The 21,351-nt window shown below is 39.7% G+C and overlaps 1 protein-coding gene across 1 annotated transcript in view; it reads right to left on the bottom strand.

Annotated features, from left to right (window-relative positions):
• Positions 1 to 380: 380 nt before the first annotated feature.
• FGD5 (FYVE, RhoGEF and PH domain containing 5) overlaps positions 381 to 21,351 on the bottom strand; it is a 64,894-nt gene continuing 43,923 nt past the window's right edge. The window contains exons 12-21 of the mRNA XM_062500746.1: positions 21,026 to 21,094; positions 15,135 to 15,218; positions 13,516 to 13,595; positions 9,206 to 9,305; positions 8,031 to 8,168; positions 6,845 to 6,947; positions 4,755 to 4,885; positions 3,009 to 3,137; positions 1,170 to 1,318; positions 381 to 417 (exon numbers count right to left, since the gene is read on the bottom strand). Coding sequence (XP_062356730.1) covers positions 381 to 417; positions 1,170 to 1,318; positions 3,009 to 3,137; positions 4,755 to 4,885; positions 6,845 to 6,947; positions 8,031 to 8,168; positions 9,206 to 9,305; positions 13,516 to 13,595; positions 15,135 to 15,218; positions 21,026 to 21,094 — 1,020 coding nt within the window. The remainder of the gene's footprint in view (positions 418 to 1,169; positions 1,319 to 3,008; positions 3,138 to 4,754; positions 4,886 to 6,844; positions 6,948 to 8,030; positions 8,169 to 9,205; positions 9,306 to 13,515; positions 13,596 to 15,134; positions 15,219 to 21,025; positions 21,095 to 21,351) is intronic.

Genomic DNA, 21,351 nt, shown 5'->3' with positions numbered 1-21,351 from the left:
CCAACTCAATGAAATATGATAGTGCTCTGAAGTAAGTAAAACTGAGTCTGTTACTTATTGTAGTCAATATTTCCATGTATTTTCTGGTCTTGATGTTAGACTTAGTTTACTGTGGGATCAGAAGAGAAGCTTATAGTACAGGCTGAACTTGCACAGGCATAAAGATGACCATAAATAATCTTTTAACTTGAAATTTTCATTTGCAACAATGTGGATGTAAGAAGAAGAAGGAAGGAAAAGAGCAAGCTGGAAACAGTTCAGATCCAGTGTGTGTGGCCAGTGGGCCTGAAATATACTGTTCAGTTTTGTAAGTCAGAAGAGGGTTGCTGGAAATGTATAGAAATCTGAGAATTTATTCCAAGTTCATTGCGTGAAAGCTGCTATAATATGGATGCTTCTTCCATGGCTTCAATCCACCTAAAATTAGTAGAAGAAAGAAAAATGGTACATATAATTTTTTTATTTTGCATTTTAAGAAAAACAAGTATTTTAAGAACATAAAGCCTGAAGAAGATTTCCATCCCATTTCTGATTTCCATCCCAACTCTAATGAAAAACAATAGTTCTCAACAATACTTTAATAGATTAAAGCAGGGAGCTGAGTACTGGGACTCTTGCTTTCTAGTACAGTTTTGACCACTAATTAATTTATTGTAATCTCAAAGATAGTACAAGTGTTTTCTTTGAATAGGAAAGATGAATCTGGTGAAGTATGAGTTAAAGCAACAAAACCTCCTACAAACACGTATTTCTTTTTCTGTGTGTCTTGGGGTGCTGGATTTTTATTACAAATTTTGTGACTATTTTATTGAGTGAAAGCAGTAACATTAGAATGGGAAAGCCAATCAATTACTTGTTAATGAGAAAACTAAGAAATGGGTAAATTGAAACATACAAATTAGATTTTTTTTCTACAGTAATCACCTAATCACTTCTAGCTATTACTCTTGAGGCTCAGTCTCTTCTTTACCTAGAGAAGAGAGCAAATTCTCCTTCCTGAAGGAATTGAAAAGTAGATTTTTAATGTCAGTCAGGCCATTCACATGCAATCTGGCTTAATCAAAATTCTGAAAGCTGTTTATTTGATCTGTTATGAAGGCGTTCTGAAGTGAAGGAGGGGAAAATCCACACATAAGCTAACTAGCTAATGTGGAAGTCTACCCTCATACCTGTGTGCTGAATTGTTGTCCTCTGCTCGGAAGCTATAAAAGAGCGTCTGCTTGTGGTAGAGATGAAAAACTGTATCCATGCTTCCTTCCTCCTTTTCTGGGGCAATGGTGAAACCCAACAAAGGCAAACTTTCTGTAGCAACTTTGTCCTTAAAGCCAAGAAAAAGTGAACCAAAATTTAGAGAGAAGGCTTGTAACAGTTTGAGGGGTCTTTCTGAAAAGCAAATGATACAATCCGTCTGTGACAGTTCTGCAAAAGCAGTTGTGTGAATGTTCTGCTGGACACATGGCTTTTAACCCAAACAGGAAGATTGCCAGTACACTGCACATGTTTTGTCTAGTCTGAGTCTTGAACACCAGCCCTCAAAGTCCAGTTCTTCATGATCATCCACATGACCATGAAGGTCAAATTAGCCATTACTTTGATGGTTGTCTCTGGCATTATGGTCGAGGAGGCAAACTTGAGATTACTGAGAGTACAGCAGCCGTTCTGAAAGCCTGAGACTCACTTCCAGCTATGTTCCTTTCAATAATTTTTATTTGCTTGCTGCAAGTAGTAGTCCTTTTGGTACCTTGTCCTTTCCTTTCACAGTACTAGTGACCTTTTTAGAAATCTGCTCTTTCTCAAGCAGCACACATGCTTTCCAAAAGGCTGCTTGGAGATTTCCTACTTAGTAATGCAATTAATCATTAATTCACTCCCAAGAAACTTCCATGAATTTTGCTTGGCAGACACAGCTTTGTACAAGTAAAAGAAAACCATAGGCCTTAATGAAATTGCCATTCAGCTGTTACTGGTAACTGCAGTTTTGGTCACTGTATTTAGGAAGATTATATGGGTATGTTCCCTTTGCCTCTGCTTTTAGAAGGTGAATTGAAGACTAGGAATGTAAAGTAAATCAGTGTTGCTTTTTCCCTATTGCTGAACCAGAAATAATCACTTTTAAGGTTAAAAGAGATAAGGTAATTGTGTTGGATACAGAATTTGATGCTAATGGACTGAACCGCTGGCCAAACCATGAATCCTTCTGTGATTCAATTTCCTCATCTGTTTAAAGGGGATAACATTGCTTCATGTAACTATCACAGGGATGATGGTGATGCAAGTTTAAATATCTGATGTTTGCACAGTATTCTAAAGGCTTAAAGCACCAAGCATTGCTTTGACAGGTTTTTGCATTCTATAGCCTTTATTTAAGCAAAACTAATTTTTATGTTTTTGGCTTATGAAATCTATCCATTATAACTAAACTTTATATCACATTTCAAGTTTATCTGTATTACAGCTATTATAAAATAAGAAAAGGGATTAAATAAAAATTATCTAGTTGATACCCAGCCTCCTTGACTGTAAGGAAGAGCTTACAGGCCAACAGAGCATTGTTCTCACTTATGCAGACTGCCTCCTGGCTTTCCCTGTTGGTGCTAGTTGGACAAGCATGTCCTGTTTATACTTGCCAAACTACTAGATCCTCCTCACCACCAGAAATGGACCGTAGTGCTCTCTGTCTACAAAAATATGTGGCAGTTACTAAATGCACCAGAGAATGCCAAAGGATCTTGAAGTCTTTAGGTATAAATATGTATGTTAAGGTTCCCATGTTAATTGGTTGACAATTTATAACAGTATGAATAGTAAGAAATCAAATATTGAAGGGCAGTATGTGAGGGCTGCCAAGGTCCAGTTGGGACTGTGGCTGAGTCCGTCTGTTAGGACCAGGTCTCAGAAGCAGGTAGTTTTAAGAACTTTATAGCTTTCCCATTTACTGGTCTCCTGTCTGTAGGGAGTAAAGAAGGAGTCTCAGATAGAAAACTGTTTCAAGTCAGATTGCACAGTACCTCATTTGCTATATAGGTGTAGAGGACTTTGCCTTTGATAACAAACCATCGTTTCTTCCAGTGTCTTTTTCCTCCCTTGCATCTGCTGAGGTAACCACTGATGGTAGCTCCCTCTCCTGAGGCTGCCACCTGGAGCAGGGTAGGAGAAATCAGAATTTGTAACAGTAAAGGCTTTTCCCCTCCCAATTATGCACGTTTGCATCACACAAACCACTAAGTGAAACCATAAAATTATTGATATAGAAAAAATACATGCATAGTATTATGGTTCTTTTTAACTGTTTGAATATTTATAGTTAAGCTTAATTCTCAGTAACAGTAAAGGAAAATATGCAGTAGAGTTATTATTGAGGTCAGCAAGTTTACAGTAGTGTTCTGAAAAGCTAAACTTGTCCCTTTTCCTACATCTGGTGTTTTTTGGTGCTTTTTGTATTTTAAAAGTATGTGCTTCCAGAAATGAATTACAGCCTTGTGGATAAACACTTTTGAGATGTGGGTATATTTAGGGCCTTGCTGCATTTTTATATCAATGTATGTTAATCACTTTGATAATGACTTGGGTCTCATAGAAATATTTTGAGGTCTAATGCTGAATGTTCTTAAAAATCCAGGTTTTGAGTAGATGGAACTATACACATGCATACCTAGAATGCAGTGTACATCATTAGTTACAACAGTAAACTGTAGTAGTATTGGATTTGGAAACAAAGGGCAGAGATTCAAAAACAGCTTTTGTAACATTGGTACAAAAGATGACTGAGAATTAATATAGCAGTGTTTTGCAGCAGAAGAGAAATGTTCCAGGACCTGGAGTAATGCTATTGTGAGATAGGTCATGTTAATAAAGATGTGCTGCTTCCCTGTGGATAGAAAGACGTTGCTTTATTCCTCATGGGGTTAGAATTCTGTCTGCTAGCCCTTTTAGTACTAAATTTGTGTTGTTTGTATTACATGCTTCTATCTTTGGCACAGTTTCATGAACAAACCTCAAGATATTCCAGTGTCTCAACTGTACAACTAGTTTAGCAAAATGTTTACACCCTATAAATGCCTACTGGAAATGGGAGTACCTTACTGTACTCAAGTTCAGTGAGCAGTTCAGATAGCTAGAATCAGTCATCAATATGACTGACTCCTTGTTCCTGGAAGGAAAACAAATACAATTGGAGAAATCATGGCTCCATTGAAATCAGTGGGAATTTTGGTGAAATCAAGATTTTACCCATTTGATTTGAAATAGTTTTGTTTGAGCTGGAGGGAAAGTGCCTGGTGAAACATGTATGCTGCTGAATTGACTGCCAAAGACTATTCACTAAGTCTATTTCCTAAGTAAGTGTTATTTGTTTTCTCTTGAAGTCAAATTAAAATTTCAGAGGTAAGGGTCTTGTCAAGAAAGGTAACTGATGAACAATATATCATGCCCCGTTGATCTGTCCTTTTATTCTATCTAGTACCTTGAAGGCATTTTAGTTTTTTCAAAACTTCATAGGCTGATAAGCAAATTAAAGTACCACACTCTAACTGTGTTTCTCAGTGGGCTCAAGACACTTCTGTGGTATCTTTAGAGCTCAAAGTATTTTTGCATTTTAAACACTACTGTGAAAAGAAAAAAAAAATGCACAGTGAAAGTAAACCAAGGAATGTGCTGAGCCCACTGCACACAGTATAAATTTAAAATGTAGCTACTGAAATATGAGCACACTGTTTTCTATAGTTCCTTGCCTTTCTCAGACAGCTTGGTCCTACCTCCATGAGAGCTGAAGGGATTCGCTTCTGTTTCTTGAAAGATGAATAATGAATATTGTGGAAGACAGAGGAGAAGCCACTGCTTGAACACCTGGATGAAGTTGGAGGGAAGCTCACACTTAGTGGCCGCTCTGCAAGATTAAGAAAATTCAGAATGGGAAGGGGGAAATTGAGAAGTTGGTATATATCAGGTATTTGTAGGGGAGACACACGATACACTAAAACAAATGACAAAGGAAAATGCAATTCCTCCTCTATATACAGTTTTTATTTTAGCCTTTCTTTCAAATCACCTTTTCAAGTCTGATGAGTGGGTTGCACAGCACCATCAGTTAATGGTACTAACCTAAAGTTTATTGAAAAGGCCTGCAAGAAAGCTGACAAAGCACAAATCCACAGCTTGTTGTCTTTTTATTAAAAATGAGCATTATGCAAATGGCTTTGACATCTTTCTCCTCTGTGTTCTGTAGCACCTTTCCAGGATAGATTAATGCTGCATTCTTTCTGTATGAACCATTAATTCTTTTTTAATTGTGCATGGGACACAGTTATACTGTATCTGAAAATTTCCATTAGGCCCACATGTCTGAGTTCATGTCTTCACGATTTCAATTCTGGCAACACGTTATTTGAAAGCTCTTAGTAAAGCACAGCATTAGTTTAGCACAAATCTGAGTTACTGTTTCTGGACATGCAGTGGCTTGGGGATGCTTTTTTGGCTGTTGTGACAGCATCTGTTTATGTGATTTCTTGGCTAGTGTGAATTTCTTTAATCAGGATGGAAAAACGGAACTTTTAGAGACTGCTGTCTACATGAGTAGTTGTGCAGGAAAATTATTTCCTGTTCACTCTCTGTTCATATATTTGTATCTCCTCATTTTGTCTTTTATTTGGATGTGTATGTAAATCAGAAATGAGACTTATATAGTAGGATAACAATACTAAATTCTAGATAGGCAGTAGCTCTGCTGCTTTGAATTAACACTTTAATCTGTAACTAGATAAACTCACTCTGTAGAACAGCTCTTAGTGACTTTGCGCTTAGCCTTAGTATTTCTTTTAGTAAAAGCTATAATATGGGTGAGGACAGTGAAGAACCATAAAGACATTTTATTTTAATGGATAATTAATTAGAAATGACAGGGAATAGTTATCACCTGTAATGGCATCACAGAGTAAAATAGCTCAGTTAGAAAGAACCAACAACAATCTAGTCCAACTGCTAGATCAATTAAGGGTTGCCCAAACATTAAAACATGTTATTAAGGGCACTGTTTAAATGTCTCTTAAACATTGAGAGACATAGGGTATAGACCACCTCTCTAGAAAGCCTATTGCAATGTTTGGCCACCCTCTGGGAAAAGAAAGATTTCCTCATGTCAAGTCATGCTAAAGTGCTGAACCTTTCTCATGTGTCCTGTAACTGGATCAGAGGGAGAAGAGACCAGCACCACTGTTTCCATGTCCCCTCTTCAGGAAGCTGCAGATAGCAATGAGGTGACCTTTCAGTTTCCTTATCGTCAAAGAAGGCAAACTCAGAGTCCTCAGCTGCTCCTCGTAGGACATTGTTTTTATCATTATTCTGGTTTATCCAAAGGCCAGGGGAGCTCTCAGAGAACCTGGCTTATAATCACAAAATCCCAGAATGGTTTGAGCTGGAGAAGACCTTAAACCTCATCTCATTCCATCCTCTGCCATGCGCAGGGATGCTTTTCACTAGACCAGGTGGCTCCAAGCTCTGTCCAACCTGGTCTGGAACACCTCCAAGGGTAGGGCAGCCACAGCTTCTCTGGGAAACCTGTGCCAAGACCTCATCACTCCCTGAGCAAAGAATTTCTTCTGTATATCCAACCTAAAGTTTCCCTGTTCCAGTTTGAAAAAACAGTCTGCTAAACTTGATTTTATGGCTTGCTAAAGAGTTTTAGCTGCCATATGGCCTGGCTCTCCTGGAACCTCAATACACATGCCTCAAACTGGAAATGAGGAATACTATTTAACAAAATGGAATAGGGAAGGCAGGTCCTAAATCCTCCCCATTATACAAGCAGGAAATTGATTTGTCAGTTTTGCTGAGAATGAAGGAATCTTACCTCTTTTCTTAAGTTCCACATAGCAGCTATCACAGACTTTGGCTGCTTGATCTTTGAGGTACTTCATGGGGTACTTGTTTCTTGAACAATTTCGACATACAATCTTTTTCAGCAAGAAGAGAGGCACATAAATATATAATAAATTTATAGATAAGCATATACAAAACAAATCCCCTGAGCTGGCTGGAAGAGGAAGTTGGATATTGGACCAGACATGACTCTCTCCTAAATCTGTGGCAACCAGGAAAAGCCTGGTGATTGAAATGTGATTGCTGTAGCTTTACACAGTGTAAGCCAAGCAGAACTGATCATTGTATTTGGTTACACACCACTGCTGTGTCCTTCCCCCCGGAATTTACACCTTCCCTCACACTGAATCAGAGAAAGACCACTTTAATACTACTTCTGTTTTTGTGGCTTTGTTAGTAACATTGTTTCCTTAAACAAGCTTGCTTGCTCCTCCAAACCCTGTGTACAGATTGGTTTTCTCTGTGGAATTAGAAAAAAAAGATGCAGTTAAATGCTTTTTTATCCTATCAAAAATCACTGGTAGTTTTATTAAAATAGATTTAAAAATCAGGTTAAAAGACAGCCATGGTTTAAAGCAGGACGGCAGGTTTATGCATACAGGCAAATCTTTAGAGTCAGAGGTTAAGGGACAAAACCAAGAAAACTTACAGATCCCCTGAGCTTTAGGGCAAAATGCAACAACTCTTTGGAGCACAGAGGAAACTTTCCCTTTCATCACTGATCAGACCAGGCTCTACTGCTGAGTTTCTTCGCATTCCTTGTTAGATTATTTTACCAGCTGTTATTAGGGATAGGATATGTAGTAGCTGTGCTACTGCTCTGGTCCAGAACAGAGTCTGTATTTTTAGTGTATTGCTTCATTGTCTCTAGATCTAGCTGTGTGTCATCTATAAAGGCTACACTCAACAAAAATTACCCTGTCAGCCTTTAACTGCTAGACTTTGGGAGGTAATTTGACCTTAAGACAAGGCTACTGTTATTCCTTCCAGCAACTAGAAACCTAACTAGCTAATTGAGCAAAGTGCTCACTGGTTCTGTGAGAAGTCGAATTCTGGTCTTGATGTTGCAATAAATTTTCAGGTTACAGCAGTGGCAGCCAGTGTCCTAGAGGTGGGGAAAAAAAACCCAAACCCTGAGAAGCTTACACAGCTCTCACCTTCCCGCAGGCATGGCAATGATGCCGCCTCAAAGTGAGGGTAAAGTCACAGCCACAGTTCATGCACATCATGACATGGGACACAGGTACCAGGGTAGGAGGCCTCTCACCCAGGGGTATTCCAAGTCTTTCCCTTAGCTTAAATCAAAGAAGAGTAAATAATGAAGCATCCACACTTCCCAAGTCCATTTAGTCAGCCCTGTTGCATTACATACAATTCTCTCATTTCAGTCTGCCTTCACCTGCTAAGATCCCCTATTTTCTCATTCCTAATGCACTTACATAAGTCATATACAGCTGCTCCAGCATTGAAAGATTAGTACACGTTATGCTACTCAAAATTTACACATGGCTGGTTTTCACGTGCCTTTGTTACTGTTTTCATCAAAAGCATTAATGGTTCAAAAAGCAATTAGCCAACTTTATGGGGTAAAGGTGTATTGGGAGAAATTTCATGCGGTGATACAAAACCAGTTTCTTCTTCAAGACATTTATAAATTACAAACATAATTAAGCTGTCCTTACATTCTTTCCATAAGTACTCACTGGCACCAGAACCTATGCAACAGGTGATATTGAACCAAAGAGGTCTATTGGACCTTCATAACTGTTCTATAGCTAATGTGGCCTCACCAGCACTCCTTATTTAGTAAAACTGGGGCTCTACATAATCTAAAATAGCATTTTTATTTTTCATCAGATACAGGTTTTGCCTCCTTAACTGGGAGTGCAATGACTGAAAATAATGAGATAATAATATGCATAATTACACTGGTACAATTTCAATATTGCTGGTGGGGTTTGCACTGGTAGGGACTTTATTATGTATATGATATTAGTGTAATTAATGGGTACCTTGGTTTTGTTTTTTTTTAATCTATGAAGTTTGTAACTATTTTAAATTAATCCAAAGTTTGTCCTTTAGGACAAAACAATCTTCCTCCAGGAGAACTAAGCAAAAGGCCAGAGCATGGAGCGTGATTAATGTTTCAGAGGTGGCCCATGAACTGTTATGAGTTTAACTGTCCAAGCTTGGCATACTTGTTCAAATGAAAATAGAATATCTGGCTATTAGAATTCTGGAACTCTGCTTTGTATAGCCCTCCTCCTTCCCTCACTTTCTTTTTCACTCCCTTTTCCCTTTTCAAGCATTGAAAGATTTGATCTCCTTTTACCTCCACGCTGCTGTGGGAAGTCGAAGTCTTGAGAGCTTTGGAGTCATCTGGGATGTATTTGCTGATGCAGCTGTACCAGTCATCCCTTTCTGAGCAAGAGCTGGGGAATGAAATACAGCAGAGCAGTGAATGCCATGCACAGCAGGGACTGAAACAAGCTGAGCAGAGGACAGACGTTTCACTTCATTAATATTTGCTTTTCCCCACTGCTGCACTGAACTGATAATTTTCTGACCAGGAACAAAATTGACTGTTGGACATATTCAGAGAGACGATTAGCATAGCTCCATGCTTAGGACTGTGACTGAGAAGGAACAAAATGCCCATAAAATTTTTTGAAGTAGTTTCTGGCTTTGCTGTAAGCTGCTCAATCCTAGGTCACACAGGACAATATGAAGTGTCTCTTTTTGTCCTGTCTGCCCTATCTTTAGGCACTCTAGTACATGGAGTGTTGGCATATAAGGGTTGCTCAAATCAAGTGTGTTTATGCTCATCTCTACAGTGGGCTGCTTAGATGAATTGCATGTTGGGAAATGGAGAAGTGTATCGCCTATGGTAGAGACATGAATGATTCAATTTTCCTTTAGCTTCTTCACAGATAACGTCCAGTCTCCTGGAAGAGAAGAAGCCAATTAGTGAAGGAGTCTGGGTGTTCCGTGGAGTTGCAGTGGAGGCCAGTAATTCTCCAGACTGGCCTCTAGATGCTCCCTGTGCACAATGCAAACCAGTGAGCACTTCACATTTCTCCGCTAGTCCAGCTATTCCCAAAAAGCAGCAGGGTGCCTGTTATTTCACACATGCATTTGCTCTGTTACAGCTGTGAGGTATCTTGCCTGTTTTAGCTGTTTTTTTCTGCTGTGACTTCAAACTGTGCACTTCCTGTTCATCTGAAACTGCACAGCTCTAGTGGTTTCTAGCCTCAGTCACAGGAGGGAATTCAACTCAGTGTGGTCTCCCCTCTCCAAATTATACCAGCCACTCACATGAAAGCTACCCACTAGACTTTGTTGTAAAAACTAGCAGTTGGCATCATTGCCAGCTGCTGTTCAGCTGTGATTTCCTCACATTGTCCTCATGAAGACCATCAAACAAGACATCTGAGAATGATTTGTGTTTTGTGTTTTTTTTTTTATTTTTAAAAAGAGCACAAAAATAGAGGAAATGCCAGATTTTCTTAATGATCTTTGACTTGGTATCCCTCTGCACTATGAGCATAAGTCCTTGTCTGAAAAATATCAGCCTGTGCAAAATTCAACAAGCCTGGAGCAGAAACTCTGAGCTAGTGTATGTACTATGAATTGGCTAATTTCTGGAAGCCAAGGACCTATGTTACAGGAGATCACCTCTGTCAAGAGTCATGCTACTAGTCATAAAATCCCAGAATGGTTTGGGTTGGAAGAGACCTTAAAGATCAACTCATTCCAGCCCCCTGCCATGGGCAGGGACAACTTTCACTAGACCAGGCTGCTCAGAGCTCTACGGAGCCTAGTCACTCCTTATTACTACCAAAGTTACCACCTGTCAAGTTATGCTTTCTAAGAAATTTCTTTCAAATTTCTTTCTAAGAAATCTGAAGATGTCTGTATCTTCCAGACAAATCATGTCCACTGCCTAGAAAACACTAAAAGCAGTCATGACTTTCCCAAATGAAGCTTTCGTCTAATTATTTTCTAACCCTAATTCATTTCACTTGAGAATTAACATATGATTTAAAAAACACAAAGGAAATCATGGCCCATATAGTGATGGAAATTAAAGCCACTTTAGCAAAGACAGGTAAGAAGGACAACATGCTATCAAAAGTCTGATATCTAACTGGCCCCTTTAGCCTACACTCAATTAAAAAAATCTAGGAAGTAATTGCAGGTTTATAGTAGCTAAATGTGGAAATAACACCCATCTGCTGATAAGTAAGGTCAATTATGTCAATTTGCATAGGCCTGTTCTTAATTAGCTATTTGATTGGCTGCATGAAGGCTCAGAAGAATTTTTGCTGAACCTCTGACACTCAGAGAAGCTCATCCCTTCATCCACCATTGCCACATTTGGTCCTTGTGGGATTTTTGGGATGCATCTTCTGTGCTGGGCTGTCAGTTATCCATGTTGGTTCATTTATTCATCATTAAGCAAATAGAGAGAGGGGGTAAAGTTGTCACTGCATTTCACTAGACAGCAGGGGACATCCACAGAAATTGGACCAGGATGGGATTTTATCACAGTGCTACCACTATTGCTCTAAATTAGTCTTTCAGGAGGTAATATTCCCTGTGTTCTCCTAGTATATTCTCTGGCATTTTATATAAGCACCACAGGGTTATCCCTGTGTCCAAGCCTAGTATTTTTGAAATGCAAATAAAGATATAAGAGCATATGAGCCTTCTCCATAAAGGTGCTGTGCTCAAATCTGTTAGCAGCTCCCTGCTAAACCAGTAACATGGCTCTTCAGGTGAATGAGCCATTTTCAGCAGGAAATGGAAAGACTTTACAGTGCCATCTGCTCATATAGCCATACTGACTTCTGAGCTTTGCTCATCCTTAGTCCACTGCCTTTAGTCCCTGGCACTCATGCTGTATTTCCTCAGTTCACTCACCTTGTCTGATACAAATATAAAGGCTTTGAGGTTTGCATTTTGGTTGTTAACCACTGGCCTTTAATGCAGCTTGCAGTTCCTCCGTGTGAGTAGTAAAATACACAGTCTTTAGGGATACTTGAAGTCTTCCACACTTTTCTGTCTTTGGTGCTTCTTTTGGCGAGTGTAAGAGGCCAAGGATGTTGTGCAATGGAGTTACTAGAGCATGTTGGCTGCTGGCTCGCTGGTATCTCATTAGCTCTGCCAGCCAGTACAAAAAGGAGGAGGAATAACTGTTCTTGGGTGACTTCTGGCAGGTTGGTCACAGAATGAGCAGCACAAGGAGAGAGAAGGGGCTCTATCCCAGCCTCTGTCTGTTATCAGAAGGGTAACCTTAGTCTTACGTCCTGGTTCTATCTATTACCAAATAGACACAGCTCACAGTTATCTCACATACTTTGTTTATGCTAATTAAGCATGGATTTAATACGACTACAAAAGGCAAAGAAACATCCTAGTAATGCAAGCAGTGCATCTCAAGCTGCTTACTAGGGATGATAACTTCAGTTGCTCTGGGAAAAGGGAAGTGCAACAGAATTTACCCTCTACAGAACAGCAGGCCTATACAGTTCCTACTTTTATAACTGGCAGGTGATTCAGAATTACTGTGAGTATATTTTGAATGTGTGAAGAGTGTGGAGATCTAAGGAAATCTCAGATATGGTTATGGTTATAAAAGGAAATGGACCAAAAGACTTTCACTGGTAGCTAAGCACTCCCCACAGATGGTAAGTGCTCTGGGAAGGATGAGAGCTCCAAACTCTGATTCTGAATAAGAAAGTGTCATCCCTGCCTTTCTCTCGCACTGTGTAATTTAGGAAGTCAGCTGTGTTTCTAGGCAGTCTGTTGCATGCTGTACTTGCAGACTGATAGTGAGAAAGTTAGTACTTAAAAGCACTAAAGACTTTGTTATTTGGAAGAATTAAATACCACTGCTAGTGTGATATGCCTTTTGTAATAAATAACGTGTGGAAAATAAACCAGTTACCTTTCTGCTGTAGCTGTAGGTAAATTAGCAGGATAGTTTTGGGCAAGGACCATGAAAAATACTGTACACTGCTATCTTCTGATCAGAAACTGATCTACAATCTCTTTTTGGCACTGGCTTGGGATCCTAGAACAGAGATCTTGCTTCCCAGTTGCAATCAATACTAGCAGCACACAAACTCATTAGTGAAATTCCTTTTATTAGAAAAACCCATGAGATTGTCAGTAGGGTTTGACTTTGATGCTTAAGCACTTTTAAATACCTTTGTATCTGTTGCATGGTATTACCTAATTGTTATGTTTTCCAGGAGTTTTACAGCCCTAGAGGTACGAGGTAACAAGGGAACTTATAAAGGGGAGATACAACATACTCCTAGTGTCACAAGGAAAGAATGTGAAAGGTAATGGAAAGCACCCAGGCTCCTTCATTCCTTTAAGATGTTGTCAAGAGCCAACTTCTAGTCTTTAGGGAGTACATTAATTGAATTAGTTACAGTTTATGAGCCTCACATTTATAATGAACGTTGACTGTGTAATCAAGTACTCAGCCATTGTCTGTCACCAATAGCAGACTGAAAAAAGCTAGTTCTAAAAGAATGAGACACCATTTCAATCTTGGGTATTGGTTGGATTAATGTAGAGATACAGCTCTGGAATGTAATACTCTCTGCTGTGGACATTTGGGAACAGTACCTTGCCGACAGGGTCAGGCAACATTCATCGTATTCAATCTTTAGGATGTTCTGGGCTTTCTCTATCATCGGGCAGCTGACCTAGAAAGAAATGCCATGAACATGAATGTGGACATCAGTTAAACTGTCTGTAACCATGAGTTAACTGTCTATAACTGTCTACACCACACAAGTGTCAAGACATATGACCTCTGATATCCCAACCATCTGTTTCATATTTCAATGCAAAAAGATGGGCATTAGAGTTTTATGTATTGCTGTTGTAATGAGGAATGATCTCTATTTCAATATAATGGTGTGCTGAAGGAAAAACCATCACTTAATCCAGCCTATAAGGATGAAGTATCTATGAGGGTGCAGTTTTAATATTACAAACTTAGGAGATGTTTAGTCTGCCAAGTGTCAGAGCATTTTGGTCTATGCTTGTAAAGAATAGAAATAATTTTTTTTCTGACATGCAGGCATTATGCAGTGAAGCACTTCAGTTCAGTGAATGCCTGTCTGCAGCAAGGCTCTTTAGCAGAATAAAAAGAAAAGCCAACTTAAAAGCTACAACTCGGCTAAAATCTTTTCCCTACCATGGAGTATATTAGTAGCCTGCTAATAGCAATAGCCAATGAGGAGAAACATAGTTTCATGGTTTCATACATTTTTACTAACAAGCATCATTGTGCTAGTGACTCCATTTCAAATGTACCTCAGTAAATACTTGCTCCACACCTCCTTTTCACTTGACAGTAGTATATTTTGGCAGTTCCTAGGAATTGCTGGGATCCCTGAGTTAGTTTTAAACTCTCAGGTCCCTGGGGTTATCCACCCCCTCACCTTTTCTCAACACCTTAAACTTCCTATGCCATTCCACTGAAATTAATGATTAGTAATTCTCATCTTGTGTGTTTTATAGCTCATCAGACTGCTGACTTGCCACTTTAAATCCTCTTTCACATAAGTACAACTTGGAATATTAGCTATAGAACAGTTATGAAGGTCCAATAGACCTCTTTGGTTCAATATCACCTGTTGCATAGGTTCTGGTGCCAGTGAGTACTTATGGAAAGAATGTAAGGACAGCTTAATTATGTTTGTAATTTATAAATGTCTTGAAGAAGAAACTGGTTTTGTATCACCGCATGAAATTTCTCCCAATACACCTTTACCCCATAAAGTTGGCTAATTGCTTTTTGAACCATTAATGCTTTTGATGAAAACAGTAACAAAGGCACGTGAAAACCAGCCATGTGTAAATTTTGAGTAGCAGGTGTTTAAAACCAGGCAGACTACCTCTAGTGAATACTTTGAAGGGAACAATAATGCATTGGCTGGAGACAAAATAGGATAATAAATCTTTTCTTTTTACTGTTTCATGATCAGAGGGTAACTGATTTTGGCTTGTATTATTTATGCAGTCCGAATAGGGCTGTCATACTAAGTTACAGACTTAATCTTTTTAAGTTTGTTTTCTACCATTTTTCCTTCTGTCTCCTGTGAAACACAAGGGAATGCCCTGATAAAAAGTCCGTCCCTACTTTCCCCTTGCTGGATATGAGATATAAACCAGCAAAGCACCAGCAGCTCACTATAAAACTTTAATTCAAGCTTTTAATATAGATGAAGCATTACCTTCATGCCTGACACAGTCAAGGTGTTTTTCAGTCGGTATTTGCCATCCTTCTCGGGATATGTGTACAGCAGAACATCATTCATCTATATGAAAAGAGACAAAATCAGTATTTTTCAGTATGGCTTGCAGGCCTGTCTGCCCAGTCTCCTGAGGGGGATACCTGGAACAAGCTGTAGCTTGAACTGCTGGGACTGTTACCTAACCCTCCCCTAATATCCAGCCTAACCCTCTCTTGACAGCTTCATGCTGTTCCTTTGGATCCTGTTACAGACAGCAAAGACTGGTGGTGCTCCTCTACTGCCCTTCCTGAGGGCGCTGCAGACCACGATCAGGTCTGACCTCAGTTTCCTCCAGGCTGAACAATTCAAGTAGCTTCAGTCACTCCTTGTATGTCTTCTCCTCCAGATCCTTCCCCATCTCTGTGCTCTTCCTTTGGATGCTCTCTAATAGCTTTAGCTCCTTATGCCGTGGTGCCCAAAACTGCTCACAGTGCTTACGGTGAGGCTGCCCCAGTATGGAGCAGAGCAGGCCAATCCCTTCCCTCACCCAGCCAGTGATGTTGACCCTGATGCCTCCCCAGACACAGCTGGCTCATATTCAAATTTTGCTGACCAGGACGCCCAGGTCCCTTTACACAGTACTGCTCTCCAGCGCCCAGTCTTCACTACAGGGTTGCCCCTTCCCGACACTAACCCTTGGTAGACTTCATATGTTTGGTGATTGCTCATCTCTCTTATTCGTCAAGGTTTCTCTGCAAGGCCTCTCTGCCCTCGAGGGAGTTGACAGCTCCTCCCAGTTTAGCATGATCAGCAAACTTAGTATCCCTTTGAGTCCTGCATCCCTGTTGTTCATGAAGATATTAAAGAACACTGGCTCTAAAATGGGCCCTGCAGCACCTGGGCACAAAGCCCAAGGAACTGAACTCAGGATCCTGACATAATCTGCTATGAGGCTTCTTGAATAGCAAACTCCATTTATTTTATGTACTTCAGAAATTATATATCTCTTTAAAAACCTGCTTATTCTTTTATTTATTACTGTTGATAATGGATGACACCATGGTGCATACCGTTATCATGACAACCCTGATTAATATCACAAGATTTTACTAAATATTACTTTGCTTTATAATTGCCCACTGGAATTTTTTTCCTTCTTTTTTTTTCTCCCCTATTTAGCAGTAGACTGTGACTGGAAGGTCCCCCTAGCCACAACCTGACACAGTGAAATTACAACAAATATTTCAAAGCTTGTGAAGCAAGACACAGATATTCACGAGAAAACAAAGGGTTTACACTCACTCCTGTCTCCTTTGCCACATACACAGTAAAGACATTAGTGATGGCCATATGAATGGTATGGACAGAACTAGCATCAGTAGTGGTGGTTTCATGCATCCTCCTGCTTCAACTATCCACCGTTCCCTGAAGCTGTGAGGACTGGCTGATGATAAAAGCTGATATTGCAGCCTCTCAGAAATCTGCAGTAGAGGAAATGGACTGCTAGAATCCTGTGGGAAATTCCCACAAGTCCTTGGGCTTCAGACACACTTCTCATTTGCCAGAATACTTTTGAATAATTGGGATTCCTAGACTGCTCAGAATTTGATATTGGAGCACATATCCTTATTCTGCACTGCTCCATGCACACACATGTTCCCCAAAACAGTTGACAACACAGAGAAAGAAGGATGTCTCCTCTTTAATTCCCTTTTTTTCTGTTACTGCTTTCCTTTCCACCCCCCACCTTCTTTTTTATAATCCTCTCTGTTGTGATAGGTACCCAGCAACATTAGAGTCAGTGCAAGTTTTCTAGTCAGTGTTCAAACTCATTGATCCAAACAAGTTTATGCCCTGCTGAACTGCTGGCATCCGTATGTAATGTACTCTCTGTCAAAAAGCTACCACCATGTGTCTTGTTTTTCTGAATGTTTTAAAGGCTAGATAATAATGAACCCTGTCTTCTTCTATTCAAGTCTGAGTTAAACATACACTGTCGGTGGAGCAGTCTGAATGTGTGCTGGAGCTGTGTTTTCCAAGCTGTGACTCCAAAAATCTCCTATACTCCAACCCGGCCAGATAGAGCATTAAACAGGCTCACATTTGATAGCCATTTTCAAAACATGTGGCTTTTGCAGGGAAATTCTTAGAAGCGTGAGGTAAGAGACAGGCTCTGAGTTGCAAAGCCTTGTGGCTGGGAGGCAGTTAGGGGACCTGCCAGTTTCAGCAGCCCATACTGAGCTGTACAGAGGCCACAACATCCTTGTAAACAGAGACTGGACTCAGGAAACAGACACACAGCAAAACTCACAAAACATCCTGCCAGGAAACACCAGATTCAACAATACCATCAGCCTGGACAAAACAGCCAGCTCAAGTAACATTATGACGTGCACAACATACACCTGCAGAAACATTTGAAATTTGTCTTTACACTGTCTTTCCTATATGGCCTGTGCACAGACATACAGTGCCCCTTATGGGCAGATATATATTCAAAGCGCACCACTAAAGCATACCTTGAAAGCACAGGTCAAGTAGGAGTCTGGCACACACCCAAGTTTTAGAGCATATTCTAACTACAACTTCGCTTTGATGGCCTCATCTCCTGGAATGTGTAGGGATTAAATTCTCAGGGTTATCCTTCAGTATGTACTCTTGCTCTGAAATTCTCTGCAGATCCTGGTCTTGATTTAGCTTCAGTCAGAGTAAGTTTGCTACTAAGGACTTCAGAAAAAACATGCTATTCATATAAAAAAATCTCTTTGGGATAGTGAAGGTAAATACACTTATTCCATCAAAGCTAAACCAAACAGTATCTATACATGTTAGCTTCTGTTGATCTTTTTGAGTCACTGCTGACATGTGAAGCATTTTAAAAAAGTTCTGAAAGGTTTGTGTTTTCGTTAATACACAAACCTGAGTTTTGCAAGTGGCTTCAAAGGATTATAATATGGTCCTTAGAAGATCAAGGCTTTAAATAAATGCCAGTTTTAAGAGACAACGTTAAGGAAATTTTTCTAGTCTTGGGGTTTTGGCATGGGTTTTTCTTCCACAGCGTCCCCAAGCATCAGAATCAAGACAGCACTGACAGAGGGAAGGATATTTTCACGCAGGCATGGACTGTTAGTGAAAGGTGTTGGCAGTGATGGTTGGTAGGGCCTTATTCCGATGCAATAACCATGCTGTGTGCCAAGATGGAAATACACTGACATAGCTGTGCAGTAGTTGTCTTGCTGTATCCACTGGCTAAATGGTCCTTTAAGCAATGCAGGAGTGGTAGTGGCATGTGTAGTGGTGGCACCATTGAGAATCCAGAGCAACAGTAGTGATAAAGCAAGATAAAGCAAGACCATTCAGGTGTTAATGCAGGAATTACCATATTCCACAGTAACTTTTTTGCAATTTCACCTTGCATGGAATTGATTTGCAACCTGAGGAGCAATCATATGGAGGAGACTGGAGTAAAAATAAAAACAAATTTTAAAAAAATCACTGAACCCAAAGGTTCAGTGTCAATTTGTCAATAAGTTGACAAGACAGTGTCAATAAGACACAAGACATTTGTCAATAAGTTTCATGTTGTTTCAGTGATCCAGTCACGCTCTCCCTGTCCCTGATGGAGACACAGCACAGGAAGCCTGAAGTGATTGCAACTTCAGTGTGCTAGACCGGGAAAGAAGCCAAGTTTATGTGTCTCTTAGTTTTTGAAAGTCACCATTATGACTAGCTCCATCCCATTCTTTTCATGACAGCACATTTGGTCACAATTCGCCTTGCTGACTGAAAGGAACAAAAAACCAATTTTTCTCAATACTGAGAGCATCTATTAAAAAGACATTGTACTGTACTGTACAATGTCTCCAACTGTCAAGAGACACTTCTCTCTTTGCAGTTAACATCTGACTTTGAGCATCTGAACTTTCCCCAGGAAAAAGTTCCTAAACTACAGAGTGCCAGAAAGTAATTTCTGCGCTTGCTTTGTTCTAGTAATACTTTTGGTCTCATGTGACTCGTGACCTTCAAGCTGATACAACACTTTGGATGACTTGAAATTTATATAAGTTTATCACATGTTTAAATTACATTCCTCTCAATGCTTATTATCAGCCTGATTTCTGATCTTCCTTTAAAATTCTCTATATCATTTACATTAGCTATGTTTATAGCACTTCAGTGTTTGCCATAGCAATGGGCAGCAACAAACACACTGGAAGACTAAAGGGTAGCAATGTCTTGGCATTTTGTCCCAGCTTTAGCCATAATTCCAAAATAACTTTGAATATTAGCAAAGGCAAGTGTTTCAGAAGAGAGATCAGTAGGGATGTATTTATCATCTGTTATTAAGTGGTCATCAGTAGACTTCAGAGTTACTGCTGCTGAGGACATTGTTTCTTAAGACCAGCTCCTGGAGTTTCGGCATAGCCCTTTTCCTGTAACTGCAGCACAGTCATGATTTTGACATTTATTGCACTTGTCATAGTCCATTAATGCTGACTCTGTAAAACAGAACTGCAGCTATCTCATATTTGAAGATTTGTGTGAAATCCATAATTTTCAGTTCATTCAGATGAAAATTTGAATTTTCACAGAAACCACTGAAACCATCAAAAAAGTGCAGCACCAGCACTTTGTCTCATCCCATCCCATCTGATCATTGATTTTGACTGCGATATGTGATTGAGGAGGGAAAGAAGCTTGTGCATACACTCATGCACAAATAGGAATTATTAGTAAGAGGGAGAAATAAGGATTAATGCAAAATACATGGCTTCTGTAAAAAGCCATCTTTCCTCCTTACAATGATCCCATGGTGAAAAAGCTGTCAGCATTTAAAGGTGACAGCAAATACATATTCCAGGCATATTCTTTATTTATTTTAAAATAAATTCTGCAAGCAATATTTTAATGTTAATAGCAGCAGTAATGCTCAGTTCTATATGGCTTTTTTTCTGGGAGGGGCACTTTAAAGAATTTTTCAAACATTAACAGGTAAGCAGATAACAAAGTCCTAAGACACAGGCAAGTGTCATATTCCCGTTCATATTGAGAAGTGCATAAAAATACATGTGGTTACACAATAAGCTATCAGAACAGTTGATAACAGCACTCAAGAGACTGGAGTCTCAGATACTTTCTAGCTGCTCAATGGAGTGTGTAATGCAGAACAGAAAGCATAAGTGCTCATAGTATATCTCCAAAACAGTGGGGTTTCATCTTCTTTGATTTGCAAATACTTGCAGTAGGTTTGTGGACCCTTATAAAGAGTATTCCAGCCAAGTGATGAAAGGTCCATTTTTCTTAATTATCCTAGAAGAATGCTGCAAACTGTCACTGAAAACTGCTGTCCTAATCCACACTAAACTTGGAGGTGTGTGCTTGGAGGAACTACACTGAGGCGATGCACAAAATTATCAGGTAATTTACATACATGTGGACAGCAGGAGCTAAAACCAAGTCCTTCCATTTCAAAGATACAAATCCCTCCCAAGTGTGACCCAAGGAAGTTTTCAGCTACTGTAACAGTAGGGTATTCTCTCTTGCTTCTGATTAAATCTTCTAAGGTCTTAGGACTTTCAAGTGTGCAGCTTAATTCCTGAAGGCATACAGGAGTTTTCACCTTCCTGATCCCCTTGAAAACTTGAACTTAGCAAAATTATGTCCTGGTGAAGGCTGTGGTGTAACTGTGGCACAACCAGAGGGTTGCACAGCATGTATTACTGTATGTGGGTCCAATGGGACATGTGAAAGGACTACAGCCTGCTAGCAACAGGAACTAACTCACCACATCATTGTTGATGGCTAAATGACTTGCAGCCTAATATGTGCCAGGCTTCAGGGTTGCATAAATTCATGGGAAGATATGAGAGAGACAGTAAAAAAAATCTTACCAAGAACAAATGGCGAGGATGTCTGTTTTTGCCAGAGACTTTCATCAGTGTTCCCTCTTTAACAAAGATCTGAAGGAGAAAACAGTGGATTGTAATCCTGAGATTTCATTCTGAATCTTACTGAGAAAAGAGAAGGGGAAGGAGCTGTCCCAATGTGATTCATCAGCACAAGAAGAGAGAGAGAACCTCAACAATTACTTCTAGCCTTACTACTTATGATTTGGCTTAGTCTTTGCCTGGGTTAGCTCTGCTGCCCTTCATGGCTTGCATTTGTGTCAGCACAAAATGGGTTGGAAATCCACTTGTCCTCAACCCACTCTTTGTGC

This window comes from Cinclus cinclus, chromosome 12, assembly GCF_963662255.1.
Source record: "Cinclus cinclus chromosome 12, bCinCin1.1, whole genome shotgun sequence".
Taxonomy (NCBI): domain Eukaryota; kingdom Metazoa; phylum Chordata; class Aves; order Passeriformes; family Cinclidae; genus Cinclus; species Cinclus cinclus.
Note: the sequence above shows the minus strand (reverse complement) of the source record. Positions and strands in the feature narration are given on the sequence as shown.